Source organism: Bos javanicus, chromosome X, assembly GCF_032452875.1.
Source record: "Bos javanicus breed banteng chromosome X, ARS-OSU_banteng_1.0, whole genome shotgun sequence".
In the NCBI taxonomy this organism is placed as follows: Eukaryota; Metazoa; Chordata; class Mammalia; order Artiodactyla; family Bovidae; genus Bos; species Bos javanicus.
This window is the reverse complement of record NC_083897.1, coordinates 70,889,592-70,912,900: the sequence shown is the minus strand read 5'-3', so window position 1 is coordinate 70,912,900 and position 23,309 is coordinate 70,889,592. Positions and strand designations below refer to the sequence as shown.

The window sequence follows — 23,309 nt, the reverse complement described above, 5'->3', positions numbered from 1 at the left end:
CCTAGGTATTTCTTGACTTTCTACTTTTGCATTCTAGTCCCCTATAATGAAAAGGATATCTTTTTGGGGTGTTAGTTCTAAAAAGTCTTGGAGGTCTTCATAGAACCATTCGACTTCAGCTTCTTCAGCATTACCGGTTGGGTCATAGACTTGGATTACTGTGATATTGAATGGTTTGCCTTGGAAATGAACAGAGATCACTCTGTCATTTTTGAGATTGCATCCAAGTACTGCATTTCGGACTCTTTTGTTGAACATGATGGCTACTGCATTTCTTCTAAGAGATTCCTGTTCACAGTAGTAGATATAATGGTCATCTGAGTTAAATTCATCCATTCCAGTCCTTTTTAGTTTGCTGATTCCTAGAATGTCGATATTCACTCTTGCCATCTCCTGTTTGATGACTTCCAATTTGCCTTGATTCATGGAGCTAACATCCCAGGTTCCTGTGCAATATTGCTCTTTACAGCATCGAACCTTGCTTCTATCACCAGTCACATCTGCAACTGGGTATTGTTTTTGCTTTGGCTTCATCCCTTCATTCTTTCTGGAGTTATTTCTCCACTGATCTCCAGTAGCATGTTGGGCATCTACCAAACTGGGGAGTTCCTCTTTCAGTATCCTATCATTTTGCATTTTCAAACTGTTCGTAGGGTTCTCCAGGCAAGAATACTGAAGTGGTTTGCCATTCCCTTCTTCAGTGGACCACATTCTGTCAGACCTCTCCACCATGACCCACCGGTCTTGGGTGGCCCCACACGGCATGGCTTAGTTTCATTGAGTGAGACAAGGCTGTGGTCTGTGTGACCAGATTGGCTAGTTTTCTGTGATTCTGATTTCAGTGTGTCTGCCCTCTTATGCCCTCTCACCACATCTACCATCTTATTTGGGTTTCTCTTATCTTGGACATGGGGTATCTCTTCACGGCTGCTCCAGCAAAGTGCAGCCGCTGCTCCTCACCTTGGACGTGGAGTAGCTCCTCTTGGCCCGGCATATATACTCTCCCTATTGAGCCTCCCCCAACTCCCCCATCCCACCCCTTCTGGCATCACAGAGCACCGAGCTGAGCTCCCTGTGTTATACAGCAGCTTCCCATTAGCTATCTATTTTACACATAGTAGTACATGTATTGGTTTAATCTAGAAAATAAAATTACAAATGTCATTTTAAACTTAATTTGGTTCTAAATGGACTAATAATTTTTTTATTTTTTCTTAACTGGCATGCAAGTAAACTATAAACTCTAGGAGGGGGGAACTATATTTTGAGTTATAATTTAGTTTAAATTAAACTATATTTCTTGCTCAGCAATATTTCAGAACTGATCAAAGTCTGGCTGTTAGCTGCAAAATTGTTTCTTTTCCTCTCATTTCAGTCAGTGAATCAAGCAAAAAAATACGGAATCAACAATACTTAACTATAACATTTCCCAAATCATCCCAGCCAGGTGGAAATAAGAGATTAAGACCTTCAGAAATACAAGTCACAGTTCCTGTGAGTACCAACAAGATCATTTTTAACTAAATATAATATGTTACAATGCATACATACAAATAAAATACATAATTTGAATTTTGATATCTTTAGGATGGAGATATTTTAGGTGTATAATTCCCTGTATAGCAGATTGTCCCCAACTGTTTCTTATTGAACTTTTATTTATATGTGTTCCTCCATTTCAAAGGCATTTTAAAGCTCATTGGCTAGGTAAGCTGGAGAATGTAATACTGAAACTGGTGGGATCTCTGAGGCAATGTTTACCAGCTGCAAAAACATATAAAATTTGAGTCTTAGGAGCCAATCTTGAGGTTTCAGGGCCTTTACGTTTTCTTTAATCTAGCATTCAAATACTAGATACTTGGAGATTCCAGTTTTCTATTGCTTTTATAAAATGGAGTTATTCTTACAAGTAACCAAAATAAAAGTTAGCTTACAGAGGTCACCCATAGTTATAGCAAAATATGTTTTAAAAGCATCTCCCAAAGCAGATCAATAGTCAATGCGTTTATTCAAGGGCCATTTATTTACATCTATTGAGATCCAAGTTTTGTGCTTCTCTTCATGGTCTTCCTTTCATTCCATATAACAATGGAAGAAATATAAGAACTAAATGTAAAATTAGTCTATATGGTCACTGTGACAACCAGCCTTGACAAATGTTTGGACAGAAATAAAAAAATAATAATTATAATATGCTACTGGAGAAGGCAATGGCACCCCACTCAAGTACTTTTGCCTGGAAAATCCCATGGACAGAGGAGCCTGGTAGGCTGCAGTCCATGGGGTCGCTAGAGTTGGACACGACTAAGCGACTTCACTTTCACTTTTCACTTTCATGCATTGGAGAAGGAAATGGCAACCCACTCCAGTGTTCTTGCCTGGAGAATCCCAGGGACGGGGAACTCTGGTGGGCTGCCGTCGATGGGGTCGCACAGAGTCGGACACGACTGAAGAGACTTAGCAGCAGCAGCAACTGCTACACTAATTAATGAGAATAAGACACTTGTTTTATTTTATGTATTTATTTTCAGCAGTGCTTCACAGCAGAGATATTAGGCTCTCAATTTGGTAAGAAAATCTTGAAAGTATAAGTAGAAATCAGGCTAACCCAGAAGCCTGCAGAATTGTAAACTATCGTAAGAATTATCATGACACACTTCAAGAGTATCAGCTTATTTTTTTTTTTTTTATCTATTTTGGGGCAGAAGGGTACATGAAATGTTTCAAAATATCTCTCTCATGTAGGAGTTCTAAAGGAATTTATTATCTATTGTGAGGCCAGGTCCTGAAGTGTCATGAATCATTGTGGACCCCTTCTTATCTTAGTAGGAATCGCTGAAGATATTCTGAGGTTCTCCTTAAATTCATTTTATTTCCAAAGTGGAGTTTTCTCACACACACATACAAACACACACAGAATGTTGAAACAGAAACAAGACACAATCTAAATATATGGTCATAGAAAAGCTAGACTATTTGTTTCAATATAAAAAAGATATAACTCATTTAAAAACTTATTATTCTAACCATTTTTTTCAGAGACATGATAAAAGAAATTTAGATGAACTTCAGAAGCCAGCTCATATATGGATAAGGCATTCTTTAAGGAAAAAATTTCAAAGTCCATCTATTAATTTAATCGTCAGGAGACAGGCCTCATTCAGACATCCTTATACTCATATAACCCATTCTAAAAAGGCAGAATCTAAAAAGTACAAAGATGACAAAAAAGAAACAGCTTTGAAGAAAATTTCCAAGAAAGATACAGGCCCACATGAAGTAGATGAGAAACCTAAAAGAAGAAATAAAGCAGATAAAACTCCATCAAAATCATCACATGGAAGTCAACTATCTAAGAAGTCAAAGTCCAAATCAGAAACAAACCCAGAATCCAAAGATTCTATATCAGTTACAATAAAGCATCAAAAAAAAGAAAAGAGATATTCAAAAGATTCCAAGGAGATGGATTTTGAATCCACAAGTACGAAGTACTCTAAGAGCTCAAAGAATAATTCTGATGCCATATCAGAGACTTGCTCAAAAAATAGTTCAAATGTGGGTTTAATGGTGCATTTAGGGGAATCGGATGCTGAATCCATGGAATTTGATATGTGGTTAAAGAATTATTCACAGAATAATTCAAAGAAGCCAACAAAGAAGGATGCAAAAAAAGATGCAAAGGGGAAGGGCTCTGATGCTGAATCTGTAGATTCAAAAGATGCAAAGAAAGATGCAAAGAAAGATAAGGGTGCAACAAAAGACACCAAGAAAGGTGCAAAGAAGGATACAGAGTCTACTGATGCAGAATCTGGAGACTCAAAGGATACAAAGAAAGGCAAGAAAGAGTCAAAGAAAGATAAGAAAAAGGATGCTAAGAAGGATGCTGCATCTGATGCAGAATCTGGAGACTCAAAGGATGCAAAGAAGGATTCGAAAAAGGGCAAGAAAGATTCAAAGAAAGATAATAAGAAAAAGGATGCTAAGAAAGATGCAGAGTCTACTGATGCAGAATCTGGAGACTCAAAGGATGCAAAGAAAGATTCAAAAAAGGGCAAGAAAGATTCAAAGAAAGATGATAAGAAAAAGGATGCCAAGAAAGATGCAGAGTCTACTGATGCAGAATCTGGAGACTCAAAGAATGCAAAGAAAGATTCGAAAAAGGGCAAGAAAGATGATAAGAAAAAGGATGCCAAGAAGGATGCTGTGTCTACTGATGCTGATTCTGAATCTGAAGGGGATGCAAAAAAGAGTAAAAAAGATTCAAAGAAAGATAAGAAAGATTTAAAGAAAGATGACCAAAAAAAGCCTGCAATGAAGTCCGAAGAGTCTACTGAAACTGAGTCTGATTGGGAGTCAAAGAAGGTTAAGCGAGATTCAAAGAAAGACACAAAGAAGACTGCAAAGAAGGACACAGAGTCTAGTGGTGCTGAATCTGATGTGTCTTCCAAAAGATACCTAAAGAAGACTGAAATGTTCAAAAGTTCAGATGCTGAATCTGAAGAGTCTCTATTTAAACCTGGGTCTAAAAAGAGAGTTGATGAATCAGATGCCACATCTACAGATTCAAAGAAGGATGCAGTGGAACCAAAAAGAGGAATCAAAATGCCATCCCGGAGGACTACATTCAAAGAAAAAGGAAAAAAAATAGGTACAGGTAGAGTTCCTCCATCAAGAGAAAGACCACCACTACCTCCTTGTGAGCCTATACTGCCATCACCTAGAGTCAAACGTCTCTGTCGGTGCCAGATGCCTCCTCCACCTCCAAAGCCAAGATACGCTCCTTTGGTATGTTTGCTTCTGTTTTATTTTTAGAGAAAATTGGATTAAAAATGAAAAATATATTTTAAATTTTGAATTCATATTTTCTCTGCAGATTAGTTCTCTTTTACTGGAATATTGACAATTTTGAGACTCACAGATGAGAAAAGATAGAGTACTTCCACAGGACCCAAAAGAGTTGCAAAATAAATGTCAAAAAGTTAAGACTAGTATTTAGATTGGAGCAGAGAGAACTGGCTTGGGTTTTAAGAAACTTTTCATAATTATTTGTAAAAATGATCATATTACAAATGTGTTTAACTGTCCCACACTTATGAAAGAACAAAAAGGAAAATGGCTAAAATTTTTAAGGGGCATGTTTTAGTAGGATATAAATACATTTCCTAGGAAGTTGCTGAATATGGTAAAAACTCAACCAAATTCAGACACAGCAAGATAGAAACATAACATACTAGGATTCAGATATGCAAAAAGCATATTTAATTATTTAATTTTTAACCATATCTTTATGAGTTGTCACTAGTACTGATAATTGGGGGGCGGGGGGGAGTATTTTCAAGGTTGATCCAATCTCTTTGGATCTGTAATTTTAAAGTTTTCTATTGTTCTCCTACAGAGGATCTCCCTTTAAATCCCCCTTCCTTTAAAACATGGCTGTAAAGGGATGCTTAGTTAAACATCTCACTTTGGATGGAAGGTCTGCTCTTCCCATTCTTGTCCTCCCTTGTTGGCTCTCTGATCTTTGGTTGAGATGTGATTCATTTGCATGGTTTCTGGGCATCAGTCTGTGTTTCCTTTGCTTTCCCACAGTGTTAATTGACTATTCTCAGCATGGTAGGTTTCATGTTCTCTGTCCTGGTAAATTCAGAACATCTGTAAATATGGCTGGGATTGGACCTTATATTTAATTAATTTTCCCCCACCCTTTCTTCCTCACCCTCTCTGTCCCCCCATTCTTGTTCTTATCTTTTAAAGGGCTTCCATTTCCTCTTCTGAATGGTGGGAATCTCACTTTACATTGTATTCCAAGTTTTTTCTACCCTTGGTTTATTTATAATAAAACTTTATGTATTGATTCCCATTTGCTCTTCATATATTTTACATTTGTGGGAGACATTAATTAATCCATATTATCTCTTTCAAAAAAGGCTGATTTTAAGTCCATTTTTCTCCTGGCAGACTCAAAATGTCAGCTTTGTGACAAAGCTGGTTAACGACCCCATTGTTTAAAGGCTCATTCTAAGTCAACGGGCAGATAACCAGTAAAGCAACAAAATTTTTAAGGAATAAAAATATATTGGTGGATAATTTTAAGGCAATTGAGAAAAAGAGACCCTTGAAAAGCTGAACTCTCCTCCAAAAGTAGTTTTTATGAAGAATATGTACACTTATATGTGGAATTTAAAACCAAAACAAATGAACAAACAACAAAAACTGACTTATAAAGCGAACAAATTGGTGGTCACCATAGTGGAGACAGATGTGAAGATAAGTGAAATAGGTGAGGAAGATTAAGAGATATAAAATTCTAGTTATAAAATAAATGTCATAGTGATTACTGTATAGTGTAAGGAATATAATCAATAATATCATAATAACTGGTGATAAATGGTAACTAGAATTGTGATTGTTTCATAATGTATAAAAATATCAAATCACTATGTAGAATACCTGAAACTGATATAATATTGTAAGTAAATTTCAATAAAAATTCTAAATAAAAATTGTTAAATTAAAAAATATGTAAAATATAAGAAATATAACAAAATCCTTGAGTCTGAGGATTAATTTTAATTGTAAAAAAAAAAAAAAAAAAAAAAAACTTTCAGGATATGTTCTGGCCTTGCATATATTCATATCATCACTGTAATAAGCTTAAATTTGTATAGCTACCATCTAATCAGGCTCTTCCATCCCTACCACTTTGCTAAAAGTGCTCTTTTCAAGATTACGAAATATGTTCTTGTAGTCACACATACTGAGCTCTCTTCTCTCCTCATGTTACTCTATAGTCCAGCATCATTTAAACCAACCTCTTCTTTCACAAAACACTTAGTTAACTTGACTCTATCCTATCCATACTCACAGAAAACTAGTCAATCTGATCACACTAGGACCACAGCCTTATCTAACTCAATGAAACTAAGCCATGCCCGTGGGGCAACCCAAGATGGGCGGGTCATGGTGGAGAGATCTGACAGAATGGTCCACTGGAGAAGGGAATGGCAAACCACTTCAGTATTCTTGCCTTGAGAATCCCATTAACAGTGTGAAAAGGCAAAATGATAGGATACTGAAGGAGAAACTCCCCAGGTCAGTGGGTGCCCAATATGCTACTGGAGATCAGTGGAGAAATGGCTCCAGAAAGGATGGAGCCAAGACAAAAAGAATACCCAGCTGTGGATGTGACTGGTGATAGAAGCAAGGTCCAATGCTGTAAATAGCAATACTGCATAGGAACCTGGAATGTCAGGTCCATGAATCAAGGCAAATTGGAAGTGGTCAAACAAGAAATGGCAAGAGTGAACGTCAACATTCTAGGAATCAGCGAACTGAAATGGACTGGAATGGGTGAATTTAACTCAGATGACCATTATATCTACTACTGTGGGCAGAAATCCCTCAGAAGAAATGGAGTGGCCATCATGGTCAACAAAAGAGTCCGAAATGCAGTACTTGGATGCAATCTCAAAAACGAAAGAAGGCTCTCTGTTCATTTCCAAGGCAAACCATTCAGTATCACAGTAATCCAAGTCTATGCCGCAATGAGTAATGCTGAAGAAGCTGAAATTGAACGGTTCTATGAAGACCTACAAGTCCTTTTAGAACTAACACCCAAAAAAGATGTCCTTTTCATTCTAGGGGACTGGAATGCTAAAGTAGGAAGTCAAGAAACACCTGGAGTAACAGGCAAATTTGGCCTTGGAACATGGAATGAAGCAGGGCAAAGACTAATACAGTTTTGCCAAGAAAATGCACTGGTCATAACAAACACCCTCTTCCAACAACACAAGAGAAGACTCTATACATGGACATCACCAGATGGTCAACACTGAAATCAGATTGATTATATTCTTTGTAGCCAAAATGGAGAAGCTCTATACAGTCAGCAAAAAAAAGACCAGGAGCTGACTGTGGCTCAGACCATGAACTCCTTATTTCCAAATTCAGACTTAAATAGAAGAAAGTAGGGAAAACCACTAGACCATTCAGGTATGACCTAAATCAAATCCCTTATGATTATACAGTGGAAGTGAGAAATAGATTTAAGGGCCTAGATGTGATAGATAGAGTGCCTGATGAACTATGGAATGAGGTTCGTGACATTGTACAGGAGACAGGGATCAAAACCATCCTCATGGAAAAGAAAAGCGAAAAAGCAAAATGGCTGTCTGAGGAGGCCTTACAAATAGCTGTCAAAAGAAGAGAAGCAAAAAACAAAGGAGAAAAAGAAAGATATAAGCATCTGAATGCGGAGTTCCAAAGAATAGCAAGAAGAGATAAGAAAGCCTTCCTCAGCGATCAATGCAAAGAAATAGAGGAAAACAACAGAATGGGAAAGACTAGAGATCTCTTCAAGAAAATCAGAGATACCAAAGGAACACTTCATGCAAACATGGGCTCGATAAAGGACAGAAATGGTATGGACCTAAAAGAAGCAGAAGATATTAAGAAGAGATGGCAAGAATACACAGAAGAACTGTACAAAAAAGATCTTCACGACCCAGATAATCACGATGGTGTGATCACTGACCTAGAGCCAGACATTCTGGAATGTGAAGTCAAATGGGCCTTAGAAAGCATCACTACGAACAAAGCTATTGGAGGTGATGGAATTCCAGTTGAGCTATTCCAAATCCTGAAAGATGATGCTGTGAAACTGCTGCACTCAATATGCCAGCAAATGTGGAAAACTCAGCAGTGGCCACAGGACTGGAAAAGCTCAGTTTTCATTTCAATCCCAAAGAATGCTCAAACTACGGCACAACTGCACTCATCTCACATGCTAGTAAAGTAATGCTCAAAATTCTCCAAGCCAGGCTTCAGCAATATGTGAACCATGAACTTCCTGATGTTCAAGCTGGTTTTAGGAAAGGCAGAGGAATCAGAGATCAAATTGCCAACATCTGCTGGATCATGGGGAAAAAAAGAGTTCCAGAAAAGCATCTATTTCTGCTTTATTGACTATGCCAAGGCTTTTGACTGTGTGGATCACAATAAACTGTGGAAAATTCTGAAAGAGATGGGAATACCAGACTACCTGATCTGCCTCTTGAGAAGTTTGTATGCAGGTCAGGAAGCAACAGTTAGAACTGGACATGGAACAACAGACTGGTTCCAAATAGGAAAAGGAGTTCGTCAAGGCTGTATATTGTCACCCTGCTTATTTAACTTCTATGCAGAGTACATCATGAGAAACTCTGAGCTGGATGAAGCACAAGCTGAAATCAAGATTGCCAGGAGAAATATCAATAACCTCAGATATGCAGATGACACCACCCTTATGGCAGAAAGTGAAGAGGAACTACAAAGCCTCTTGATGAAAGTGAAAGTGGAGAGTGAAAAAGGTGGCTTAAAGCTCAACATTCAGAAAACGAAGATCATGGCATCCGGTACCATCACTTCATGGGAAATAGATGGGAAAACAGTGGAAACAGTGTCAGACTTTATTTTTCTGGGCTACAAAATCACTACAGATGATGACTGCAGCCATGAAATTAAAAGACGCTTACTCCTTGAAAGGAAAGTTATGACCAACCTAGAGAGCATATTCAAAAGCAGATGCATTACTTTGCCAACAAACGTTTGTCTAGTCAAGGCTATGGTTTTTCCTGTGGTCATGTATGGATGTGAGAGTTGGACTGTGAAGAAGGCTGAGCGCTGTAGAATTGATGCTTTTGAACTGTGGTGTTGGAGAAGACTCTTGAGAGTCCCTTGGACTGCAAGGAGATCCAACCAGTCCATTCTGAAAGATATCAGCCTTGGGATTTCTTTGGAAGGAATGATGCTAAAGCTGAAACTCCAGTACTTTGGCCACCTCATGCGAAAAGTTGACTCATTTGAAAAGACTCTGATTCTGCGAGGGATTGGGGGCAAGAAGAGAAGGGGACGACAGAGGACAAGATGGCTGAATGGCTCGATGGACGTGAGTCTGAGTGAACTCTGGGAGTTGGTGATGGACAGGTAGGCCTGGTGTGCTGCAATTCATGATGTCGCAAACCGTCGGACACGACTGACCTGATCTGATCTGATCTGATCCTATCCTGTTCTTTCTACTTACTGGTAGCTTTCCACCACCTTTATTATATCTTACACTTCCTCACCTTTAATGTTAGAATGATCTAAGACTTGGTCCTTGACCTTCTCTCTAAAATTCTCCTTTGATAAGTTCATCCAATTTAATAGTTTTAAATGTCTTTTATGTACTGATTACTCCTAAAGTAACATAACCAACTTTAGTCTTTCCAATGAGTTCCAAATTCTAAACACCTCCTTGGAAGTTTCAGTGTAGATTCTAGTGGACATCTCAAATTTAGTATATATGAATAACACTCTTAACCAATTTCAAAACCTAATCCTTCCCAGTATTCTCCATCTTAGTAGTAAATGGCACTGCCATCCACCCATTTAATCTTTTAAAATCTGGATATCATCTATGATTCTGCTCTTTTCCTTATCCCCCATATGTGATCAATCACTAAAACTTGTCTACCTTACCTCCAAAATATATCCTGAATCAGTCCACTTCTTCCATCTCAATTACTACTACCTAAATGGTCCCAATATTCATCATAATCTTTGCTGAAGTACTGCAAGAGTCTTGCTGCCTCTACTGTCCACTGCTTAAAACACTAACGGTTTCCCTTTACATTCATAATAAACTCAGGCTTCTTACCCTGGCTTTCAATGCTTAAATTATCCATCCTCATCTATTTTCTACCTTCATCTTGAACCAGTTTGCCATTTTATTTTTTGACGTACCCAAACTACTATTATTTTTGCTTCTCATATATATTAAGATTGCTCTCTTGCCAAGTTTTTGCATATACTGTTCCCTCTGCTTGGAATTCTTCTCCCCAGTTTTTGCATGACTAGTCCTTCTCATCATTTGGTTTTTCAACTTAAATATTATTTTTTTGGAGAAGCCATCCCTGATTTACTATATCTTATGTTATCCCCTCCCACAACTGTCCAGTTACTCTTCTAACCCAGAATCTTACTTTATTTTTCTTCATAGAATATTGCTGCTGTTGTTGCTGTTTTTTAGTTGCTACATCATGTCTGACTTTTTGCAACCCTATGGGCTATAGTCTGCCAAATTCCTCTGTCCATGGGATTTCCCAGGCAAGAATACTGGTGTGAGTTGTCATTTCCTTCTCCAGGAGATCTTCCTGACCCAAGGACTAAACTTCTGTCTCCTGCTTGGCTGGCAGATTCTTTACCACTGAGCCACCTGGGAAGCTCCCTGAGAATACAAACAGTCAAAATACCACACAAACTTTCCATCTTTATGTTCTCTCCTCATCTACTTTATTCTTGAGAACTGGAATTGCAGGTGTGTGGAAAAGTATTTGATAAATTTCAGCATTTACTTAAGATGAAAACACCAATTTAAAAAGGAATAGAGAATTTCCTTATCTTGATAACAGCTATCTAACAAAGACTGAAAGGAAACAGTAAATTCTCAAGATACATTTTCTTGAAGATCAAGAATAAGATTATAGTTCATTAGAAGCATCTTAATTATTTTTCTTTCACAATCCTTCTTGGATCCTTTTGACTCAGTATACATCTAAAATCTGACCACTTGTGAACCATATTGTACCAGCCAGGTCCTCATCACTATTATCTCTCTCCTTTACTACTGCAGTAGCCTCCTAAGATATCTCTTGCTTCTAATCTTTCCTCTTCATATCCTCAACATGGATTCAATTTATTGAACATCATTTAATTGATAAAGTGTATTAACATGTATACTTAGAATTAACAAAGTTAAATTAAACCTAATGAAACAAAACTTGAGAACAACAACAAACTCTAGTACTTAATTTCACTCAGAATGAATGTCAAAATGCTTACAATTGCCAATAAGATCCTAGATAATCTGACTTGCTGTTCTCTCTGATCTCACCTTTTCATCAGTCTGATGAAACCATACTGGCATCCTTCTATACATCCCAGGAATAGGACTTTGCATAGATCCACACTTCAACCTAGAATCTTATTTCTTCAGATTTCCATGTGGTTAATTCTCTCTTCAAATATTTGCTCAAATATCAATTTTTCAATGAGGTTAATTTAATCATACAATTTTAAATTGTAAAAATCCCCACTATTGCATACTAGTCCTCAAGTCATCTATTTCTTTTCCTATGAAATTTGCTACCTTGCACTATGTAATTTACTTATTTATTATGTTTATTTTGTGTATTTTTTGGTAAAAGGTAAGCTCTGTGAATACAAAAACTCTTTACTTATATGTCCAAGAGAGTGGCTGGCATTCAATATTAATTTAATAAATCAATTTATTTGTCATTTATTAGAAATTAGCAAGAAATGAATGAAATAATTGCTGGGCATTTTTAAAACTCCAGATGGTACTAGATAGTATGAAATTTTAGTCTGCCAGTTTATGAATTAACTTACACTCATTCACTCATTCAATCAGGGTGAAAAAGTGATATAGGAACTGGATTATGAAAGATAAGAAAGATTTTTGAAAGGCAAAGGCAATGGTAGAAGTTTCTAATCAAGAATACCCAGCTAGTTAATACCAAAACCAGTGTATGAAATTGCATCATGAAATGGAATATGAGTATGACATTGAAAATATTAACTGAAGGAAGAAACAAAGTTTCCAGACCAGGAGGCAGAAAAAAAGGTTGATGGGAGTGACACAGAGTTGGAAACAGGCATAGTAAGCATAATGCAAGGCTATGGGGCTTAAATCAGCAATAGAAAATTGTGATACCTCTACTACAGTTTCAAGTTTTTTTGTTTTTTTTTTTTTTAAGAAATGCTAAACTATAAATAAATGGAAGATGAACAAAGTACTGATTTGTTCCATGATGAATCTTTGATTTAAAAAAAATTCTATAGTTTCAAGATATTTATTTTTACTTGTTATATAACTGTGTTGATACACTGCTGCTTTGCTCTGCTCTAAGTGTGCAACTAATCTACCCTTTCCACTCACTCACCATTAGTTTTGATGTCTTCTCGCTGACGTCTGATTGTCAAGAATAAGCTCTAATTCCATGATCTGCCTTCCTTAGGCAAATTTCCATTTTCTGAACACTGTCAAAACTCTTTTATGTATGGAAAAAATTCTGCTACTACTCTCTGAATAGTGAATAAATGAATAAATACACCATTATCCCTGAAGCCTCAAAAGTTCCAAGTAAGATATATATATATATATATATATATATATATATATATATATACACACACACACATACATACACACACACACACACACACACACACACACATATATATATATATATATATATATACACACACACACACACACACACACACACCCCATTAATTCACTGCTGATGGCAAAAGAGGAACAAGACAAACTGGTTAAATTTATTCTAGACCTATATGGGACTATGTAGGAAGAGTCACAAATGGGATGGTACTATTTGATTCAGTAATTCCATTAGTAAAAACGTACTGTAATTAAAACAAGTCAGCAGAAGGAAAAAAAAAAAAAAACCTCTGGGCATAGAGATGATAATTGCAATACTGTCTATAGGACAAAAAATTTGGAATTAAACTAAATGTAGAAAATTTAAAAAATTGGCATACTAAAATATAAAACATAGTATTTATTTATTGAAATACTAGTTGTGAGACCTTGAGTTTAGAGGGGAAAGTTTATACTATAATGTTAAGGAAGAATATAAAGGAAAATACTATAGGTTTGCAACTAGATGAAATTTGCAACTACTGTACAAACACTAGACAATAATGTGCAAATGTGGAAACACTTGTATTAATGTGGTGGAATTTAGAGAGACTATCAGTATTTAAAATGTATTTTTGTGTTTTTATATTATCAGCTTTTGAAGCCCTAGTCCATTAAAGTAGTTGTGTTCATAATGTAACATTCCTTAGGACTTGGTTCCTACACAAATGCTGGTGGTTGGACTAGTATTCAGTACTTCACATCTTGAAGTGAACATTAGGATCATGCAGAGAAATTATTAAACATGCTATTTCTGACCCCATCTCAGGCTTTTAATGCTAACTCTAGGGTGGGATTCAAGGATCTACATTTTTAATAAGAAAACATAAAAATTATATCCAACTTTGCCTCCACTTGTCTGTTTTATTGTGGTCTTTAACACACCAGGAACTCTCTATAATTACTAGCTTCTTTTTAATGCTACCATTTATTTTAATTTTTTTCTACTTTATTCCTCAGCCTGAAGCAAAATGGATTCATAAGCTGCTTTAAAGAACAACTGAGCACTTCATTTCACAGAATGGCCTTACCACAGTTAACAACAGCTACTCTCAAATGAGCATTTCTACTTCTGTGGAACTGTAATAAATAAAAACAAGTCTTCTGTGAGCACAAGGAGTTGATTTTTTTACATGTAATTTATAAAGGTGATGTATAGAGGTGTATGATTTATTTACTAAAAGCCTGATCTACTCAAGACAAAGGTTTGCAGCATTTTACATCACTTCACTTTAGAAGCTACTTCTGTGTTCAGGTTGTAACAGCAATGTTCTTTGGGATTCTCTTACATGTTCTGTTAAATTTCTGTTTTACTTTATATTTAGAAAAAAAAATAAAGAAAATGGAAAGAACCAGATCTTTCACACCATTAAAATAAACAGAGATATATGTAGATTATAATCCCCACCACCCACATACATAAAAAATATTCCAAATGCTATCATTTATCTTTAGAAATTATCTCTTTAGTTTATTATTTTTTAATGATAAACTGCAAGTGACCATAGGAGGATAAACTATGCTTATCAATCATTATACAAATTCCTATGAATATGCTTTTCATATTCCTTCTGCATGTGGAAGGAAAGATACATGCATGCATCCATGCATGCATATAGACATACAATTACACTGCATATCTTGTAGTTGCTCTTTCTTCCTGACTTTGCTCTTTCAAACCCGACTTTAGACCATCTTTAGAAATGCATTTTGAGAGGCGGTCCTAAGATGGCAGAGGAATAGGATGGGGAGACCACTTTCTCCCCAACAAATTCATCAAAAGAACATTTGAACGGTGAGCAAATTTCACAAAACAACTTCTGAATGCCAGTAGAGGACATCAGGCACCCAGAAAAATCATCCCATTGTCTTCAAAAGGAGATAGGGAAATTTAGAAAAGATAAAAAGAGAGACAAAGAGGTAGGGACGGAGGTCCATCCTGGGAAGGGAGTCTTAAAAAAGAGAGAAGTTTCCAAACACCAGGAAACACTCTCACTGGCGAGTCTGGCAAGCCTTGAAGCCTCAGAGGGTAACATAACCGGGAGGAAAAATAAATAATTAAAACCCACAGATTACATGCCCAGTGCCCAATGGTAACTCCCAAGGGAGAAGCAGTGCAGACGCCTGCATCCTTCACTAGCAAGCGGGGGCTGGGCAGGGAGGCGTGGGCTGCATTGCTTAGAGTAAGGACCTGGCCCTGAATGCCCTGAGGGCAATCTGAGGGAACTAACTTGGGATAGCAAACCAGACTGTGGGATAGCAAACTAGACTGTGGGATAGCTACCCCGCAAAAAGGCAAAAAGCCCTAACCTAAAACACCACCAGGCCCACTCACAGAACAAAGGACTGACTAGAGCTAGCCGGCTGCAGGCCAGCCCATCCCCCGCCGGAGACAGGCAGGCAAGGACACCCAGAGCCGGAAGGGGGCAATTACAGTGCCAGAGAGGCACCATCTACCAAACTGCAAGCAGGCTTTCTTGCTAACCAAGACTTCTTGGGATACTGGACGGTCAACATCTGCCTGAGAAGGTGCACTGGTTGTAAACCCAGAAAACTGAGTGGCAGGGACGGGGGAGGTGATAAGTCACACCGACCACGCTCACCAAACACCTGGTCACCTGAGCTGCTCAGACAGGGGAAGGGCACAAAATGCAGGCCTAACCAAGTCTGTGCCTTTGTGGAGTACCCGAGTACCTGAACCCGAGTGGCTTAGACCTGGGAAGTGCATGCAACCCAGGGTTGGCATCAGACAGTTCCCACCACAGCAACCTAGAACCTAACAAGTATAGACTGGGAAAGTACACATGCCATGATGGGGGCAAACCCAGTGTGGCCAAGACACTGCAATCACTCCCCACAGACACCAGTGTTGTTTGTTTGCAGCGTTCCTCCCTCCCCACAGCAAGACTGAACAAATGAGCCTAAAAAATTGTCCACCCAAACACAAAGAACAAATATTAAGAGCAGGAAGGGAAAAACAACAAATAACACACAAGGGGATTCCCATAAGGATAACAGCTGATCTTTCAATACAAACTCTTCAGGCCAGGAGGGAATGGCAAGACATACTTAAAGTGATGAAAGAAAATAATCTACAGCCCAGACTACTGTACCCAGCAAGGATCTATTTCAAATACGAAGGAGAAATTAAAAGCTTTACAGACAAGCAAAAGCTGAGAGAATTCAGCACCACAAAATCAGCTCTCAGCATTTGTTAATGCTAAAGGATATTCAATAGACAGAAAACACAAAAAGGGTGTATAAACTCGAACCCAAAACAATAAAGTAAATGGCAACGGGATCATACTTACCAATAATTACCTTAAACGTAAATGGGTTCAATGCCCCAACCAAAAGACAAAGTCTGGCTGAAGGGATACAAAAACAAGACCCCTATATATGTTGTCTACAAGGGACCCACCTCAAAACAGGGGACGGATACAGACTGAAAGTGAAGGGCTGGAAAAAGATATTCCATACAAATAGAGACCAAAAGAAAGCAGGAGTAGCAATACTCATATCAGATAAAATGGACTTAACATAAAGACTTTGAAAAGAGACAAAGAAGGACACTGCAAAATGATCAAAGAATCAATCCAAGAAGAAGATATAATAATTATAAATATATATGCACCCAACAGAGGAGCACCGCAATATGTAAGACAAATGCTAACAAGTATGAAAGGGGAGATTAACAATAACACAATAATAGTGGGAGACTTTAATACCCCACTCACAACTATGGATAAATCAACTAAATAGAAAATTAACAAGAAAACACAAACTTTAAACGATACAATAGACCAGTTAGACCTAATTGATATCTATAGGACATTTCATCCCAAAACAATGAATTTCACCTTTTTCTCAAGCGCACACAGAATCTTCTCCAGGATAGATCACATCCTGGGCCATAAATCTAGCCTTGGTAAATTCAAAAAAACTGAAATTTTTCCAAGCATCTTTTCTGACCATATGCTTAAGTAAGATTAGATTTCAATTAAAACTATTAAAAATTCCAACATATGGAGGCTGAACAACACGCTGCTGAATAACCAACAAATCACAGAAGAAATCAAAAATGAAATCAAAGTATGCATAGAAACGAATGAAAATGAAAACACAACAACCCAAAACCTGTGGGACACTGTAAAAGCAGGGCTAAGGGGAAAGTTCATAGCAATACAGGCATACCTCAAGAAACAAGAAAAAAGTCAAATAAATAACCTAATTCTACACCTAAAGCAAATAGAAAAGAAAGAAATGAAGAACCCTAGGGTTAGTAGAAGGAAAGAAATCTTAAAAATTAGGGCAGAAATAAATGCAAAAGAAACAAAAGAGACCATAGCAAAAATCAACAAAGCAAAAAGCTGTTTCTTTGAAAGGATAAATAAAATTGACAAATCATTAACCACACTCATCAAGAAACAACAGGGAGAAAAATCAAATCCATAAAATTAGAAATGAAAATGGAGAGATCACAACAGACAACACAGAAATACAAAGGATCATAAGAGACCACTATCAGCAATTATATGCCAATAAAATAGATAATGTGGAAGAAATGGACAAATTCTTAGAAAAGTACAATTTTCCAAAACTGAACCAGGAAGAAATAGAAAATCTTAACAGACCCATCACAATCACAGAAATTGAAACTGTAATCAGAAATCTTCCAGCAAACAAAAGCCCAGGTCCAGACAGCTTCACAGCTGAATTCTACCAAGAATTTAGAGAAGAGCTAACACCTATCCTGCTCAAATTGCAGAGGAATTCCAAACTCATTCTATGAGGGCACCATCATCCTAATATCAAAATCTGACAAAGATGCCACAATAAAAGAAACCTATAGGCCAATATAACTGATGAACATAGATGCAAAAATCCTTAACAAAATTCTAGCAATCAGAATCCAACAACACATTAAAAAGATCATACACCATGACCAAGTGGGCTTTATCCCAGGGATGCAAGAATTCTTCAATATCCGCAAATCAATCAATGTAATACACCACATTTAAAAATTGAAAAATAAAAGCCTTATGATTAATTCAATAGATGCAGAGAAAGCCTTTGACAAAATTCAACATCCATTTATGATAAAAACTCTCCAGAAAGCAGGAATAGAAGGAACATACCTCAACATAATAAAAGCTATATATGACAAACCCACAGCAAACATTATCCTCAATGGTGAAAAATTGAAAGCATTTCCCCTAAAGTCAGGAACAAGACAAGGGTGCCCACTTTCACCACTACTATTCAACATACTTTTGGAAGTTTTGGCCACAGCAATCACAGAAGAAAAAGAAATAAAAGGAATCCAAATTGGAAAAGAAGTAAAACTCTCTCTGTTTGCAGATGACATGATCCTCTACATAGAAAACCCTAAAGACTCTACCAGAAAATTGCTAGAGCTAATCAATGAATACAGTAAAGTTGCAGGATATAAAATCAACACACAGAAATCCCTTGCATTCCTATACACTAATAATGAGAAAATAGAAAGAGAAACTAAGGTAACAATTCCATTCACCATTGCAATAAAAAGAATAAAATACTTAGGAATATATCTACCTAAAGAAACTAAAGACCTATATATAGAAAACTATAAAATACTGGTGAAAGAAATCAAAGAGAATACTAATAAATGGAGAAATATACCATGTTCATGGATTGGAAGAATCAATATAGTGAAAATGAGTATACTACCCAAAGCAATCTATAGATTCAATGCAATCCTGGTCAAGCTACCAATGGTATTTTTCACAGAGCTAGAACAAATAATTTCACGATTTGTATGGAAATACAAAAACCTCGAATAGCCAAAGCATCTTGGGAAAGAAGAATGGAACCGGAGGAATCAACATGCCTGCCTTCAGGCTCTACTACAAAGCCACGGTCATCAAGACAGTATGGTACTGGCACAAAGACAGAAATATAGATCAATGGAACAAAACAGAAAGCCCAGAGATAAATCCACACACCTATGGACACCTTATCTTTGACAAAGGAGGCAAGAATATACAATGGAGAAAAGACAATCTCTTTAACAAGTGGTGCTGGGAAAACTGGTCAACCACTAGTAAAAGAATGAAACTACAACACTTTCTAACATCATACACAAAAGTAAACTCGAAATGGATTAAAGATCTAAAGGTAGGACCAGAAAATATGAACATGTGTACACCCGTGGCAGATTCATGTTGATGTATGGCAAAACCAATACAATATTGTAAAGTTAAAAAAAAAAAAAAAAAACTCCTAGAGGAGAACATAGGAAAAACACTCTCCGACATACATCACAGCAGGATCCTTTATGACTCACCTCCCAGAATGTTGGAAATAAAAGCAAAAATAAACAAATAGGACCTAATTAAAATTAAAAGCTTCTGCACAACAAAGGATACTATAAGCAAGGTGAAAAGACAGCCTTCAGAATAGCAGAAAATAATAGCAAATTAAGCAACTGACAAAGAATTAATCTCAAAAATATACAAGCAACTCCTGCAGCTCAATTCCAGAAACATAAACGACCAAATCAAAAAGTGGGCCAAAGAACTAAATAGACATTTCTCCAAAGAAGACATACAGATGGCTAACAAACACATGAAAAGATGCTCAACATCACTCATTATCAGAGAAATGTTAATTAAAACCACAATGAGGTACCATTTCATGCCAGTCAGAATGGCTTCTATCCAAAAGTCTGCTGCTGCTGCTGCTGCTGCTGCTGCTACTAAGTTGCCTCAGTCGTGTCCAACTCTGTGCAACCCCATAGATGGCAGCCCACCAGCCTCCCATGTCCCTGGGATTCTCCAGGCAAGAACACTGGAGTGGGTTGCCGTTTCCTTTTCCAATGCATGAAAATGAAAAGTGAAAGTGAAATCTCTCAGCTGTGTTTGACTCTTAGCGACCCCATGGATTGTAGCCCACCAGGCTTCCCCGTCCATGGGATTTTCCAGGCAAGAGTACTGGAGTGGGGTATCCAAAAGTCTACAAGCAATAAATGCTGGAGAGGGTGTGGAGAAAGAAAAGGGAACCATTTTCACTGTTGGTGGGAATGCAAACTAATACAGACACTCTGGAGAACAATGTGGAGATTCCTTAAAAACCTGGAAATAGAATTGCCGTATAACCCAGCATCCCACTGCTGGGCATACACACCGAGGAAGTCAGAATTGAAAGGGACATGTGCACTCCAATGTTCATCGCAGCACTGTTTATAGTAGCCAGGCCATGGAAGCAACCTAGATGTCCATCAGCAGGTGAATGGATAAGAAAGCTGTGATACATATACACAATGGAGTATTACTCAATGATTAAAGAGAATACATTTGAATCAGTTCTAATGAGGTGGATCAAACTGGAGCCTATTATACAGGGTGAAGTAAGCCAGAAAGAAAAACACCAATACAGTATACTAACACATATATACTGACCACCGCACTAAGCACGGCCGAGAGGAGCTACCCCACACCTGAGGTCAGGGGCAGAAGCCGGGAGGATCCCATGCCCGAAGGGTGGCAGCGAAGAGGAGTTACCCCACGTCTGAGGTCAGGGGCAGGAGCTGAGAGTGCCAGGCTGTGACAGGGCAGGAATGGCCAAGAGGAGCTACCCTGTATCCAAGGTCGGGGGAGCGGCCGAGAGGAGCTACCCCGTGGCTGAGGTCAGGGGCAGCGACGAGAGGAGTTATTCCGAGTCTGAGGTTAGGGGCGGTGTGGGGAGCGAGCTCCGCCCCTGGCAAAGGTCATGAGGAAGGAGGCTTGGCATACGCAAAGGCGGGATCAAGCCTCAGGAGTCTCCCTGGAAATTCTTGAGCAATCTACCCCCAAAACCAGAGTCTGCCTACTTTCTGCTTTGTGCTTTCACCTACACCTCTGACTTTATGGGGGGCTGTCCCCCACTACCTCTCTGAAAAAAGTTAGCTTACAGCTCCAGTTAATAATTCCTGGGTGTGACAGTGTTTCAACCTACAAACTCCCTTGGAAGTCCTCTAGCCTGCCTGAATAGGTTTTTCCGGCCACATGTGATTGTTCAGAGCCTCCCAACTGTGAGAGGCAGGAGATGTTCTAAACTGTCTAAACACAGATTCTTTTGAGTAGTTAAAAGATTGATTAGAAATTGTATTGGTGAAGGGATTTTCACTTGTTGGGCCAATGTTTGCTGCTAAGTTTCCATATCCCTTACCTGCTGTGTCCCTGGCAGTGTATTGATTAATAAAGTTGGTGTAAATAGTAGCTTTAATGTTTGTAACCTGGGACCCTTGAGTTAATTCTTTTTCTTGTTATAGCCCACCACACCTTTGCTCTGTAGGAATGTAACTTTATCTAATGCTTTTGGAGGGTGGCTCCTGACCAATCACCTTTAGAGAAAAATAAGTTTTCTGAAGAAAAGGTCTTAAAATGTTAACAGGCCTCCGGGCCAGAAGATGATGCAAATCACCTAAGCTTTTGCATATGATAAGTTTGCAGGAAGAAAGCCTGGTTTGCTGCAAGACTCTACCCCTTCCCCCATTATCCTCTGTGCATAACTTAAGGTATAAAAACTACTTTGAAAAATAAAGTGCGGGCCTTGTTCACCGAAACTTGGTCTCACCATGTCGTTCTTTCTCTTACCTTCTGGCTGAATTATTCAGCCTCTTTTCTCCACTGAATTTCCTCACTGAGCTATCCTCATTCTATTACTCTTTATATCCTTAATTAACGTTTAATTAAGCAGTTGTTTCCTGATCCTCGCCGACGCCGTCCCCGCTTCGAATACCCTGGATCAGCCGGGGCTGGTCCCCGGCAGGGCGGCAGCCAGGAGGAGCTACCCCACGCCCTGACGCCTGAGGCCAGGGGCAGCAGCCAGGAGGACCAACCACATATCCAAGGATCCGTGGCTGTGCGGGCACGGGAGGGCCTAGAAGAGCTATCCCACGTTGAAGGTCAGGAAGGGAGGCAGTGAGGAGATACCCCTTGTCCAAGGTAAGGAGTAGGGGCTGAGCTTTGCTGGAGTAGCCATGAAGAGATACCCCACGCCCAAGGTAAGAGAAACCCAAGTAAGATGGTAGGTGTTGCAAGAGGGCATCAGAGGGCAGACACACTGAAACCATACTCACAGAAAACTAGTCAATCTAATCACACTAGGACCACAGCCTTTTCTAACTCAATGAAACTAAGCCATGCCCGTGGGGCAACCCAGGATGGGTGGGTCATGGTGGAGAGATCTGACAGAATGTGGCCCACTGGAGAAGGGAATGGCAAACCACTTCAGTATTCTTGCCTTGAGAACCCCATGAACAATATGAAAAGGAAAAATGAAAGGATACTGAAAGAGGAACTCCCCAGGTCAGTAGGTGCCCAATAGGCTACTGGAGATCAGTGGAGAAATAACTCCAGAAAGAATGAAGGGATGGAGCCAAAGCAAAAACAATACCCAGTTGTGGGTATGACTGGTGATAGAAGCAAGGTCCAATGCTGTAAAGAGCAATATTGCATAGGAACCTGGAATGTCAGGTCCATGAATCAAGGCAAATTGGAAGTGGTCAAACAAGAGATGGCAAGAGTGAATGTTGACATTCTAGGATTCAGTGAACTAAAATGGACTGGAATGGGTGAATTTAACTCAGATGACCATTATAACTACTACTGTGGGCAGAAATCCCTCAGAAGAAATGGAGTAGCCATCATGGTCAACAAAAGAGTCCAAAATGCAGTACTTGGATGCAATCTCACAAATGACAGAATGATCTCTGTTCGTTTCCAAGGCAAACCATTCAATATCACAGTAATCCAAGTCTATGCCCCAAGAAGTATCGCTGAAGAAGCTGAAATTGAACAGTTCTATGAAGATCTACAAGACCTTTTAGAACTAACACCCAAAAAAGATGTCCTTTTCATTCTAGGGGACTGGAATGCAAAAGTAGGAAGTCATGAAATACCCGGAGTAACAGGCAAATTTGGCCTTGCAATATGAAATGAAGCAGGGCAAAGACTAATAGAGTTTTTCCAAGAAAATGAACTGATCATAACAAACAACCTCTCCAAACAACACAAGAGAAGACTCT

General features: G+C 38.4%; 1 protein-coding gene across 1 annotated transcript in view; it reads left to right on the top strand.

Moving 5' to 3' along the window:
• Window positions 1-14,375, top strand: part of CYLC1 (cylicin 1) — a 44,199-nt gene extending 29,824 nt beyond the window's left edge. Inside the window, exons 4-6 of the mRNA XM_061409599.1 lie at window positions 1,376-1,494; window positions 3,040-4,785; window positions 14,219-14,375. Coding sequence (XP_061265583.1) covers window positions 1,376-1,494; window positions 3,040-4,785; window positions 14,219-14,251 — 1,898 coding nt within the window. The 3' untranslated portion in view covers window positions 14,252-14,375. The remainder of the gene's footprint in view (window positions 1-1,375; window positions 1,495-3,039; window positions 4,786-14,218) is intronic.
• Window positions 14,376-23,309: the final 8,934 nt, after the last annotated feature.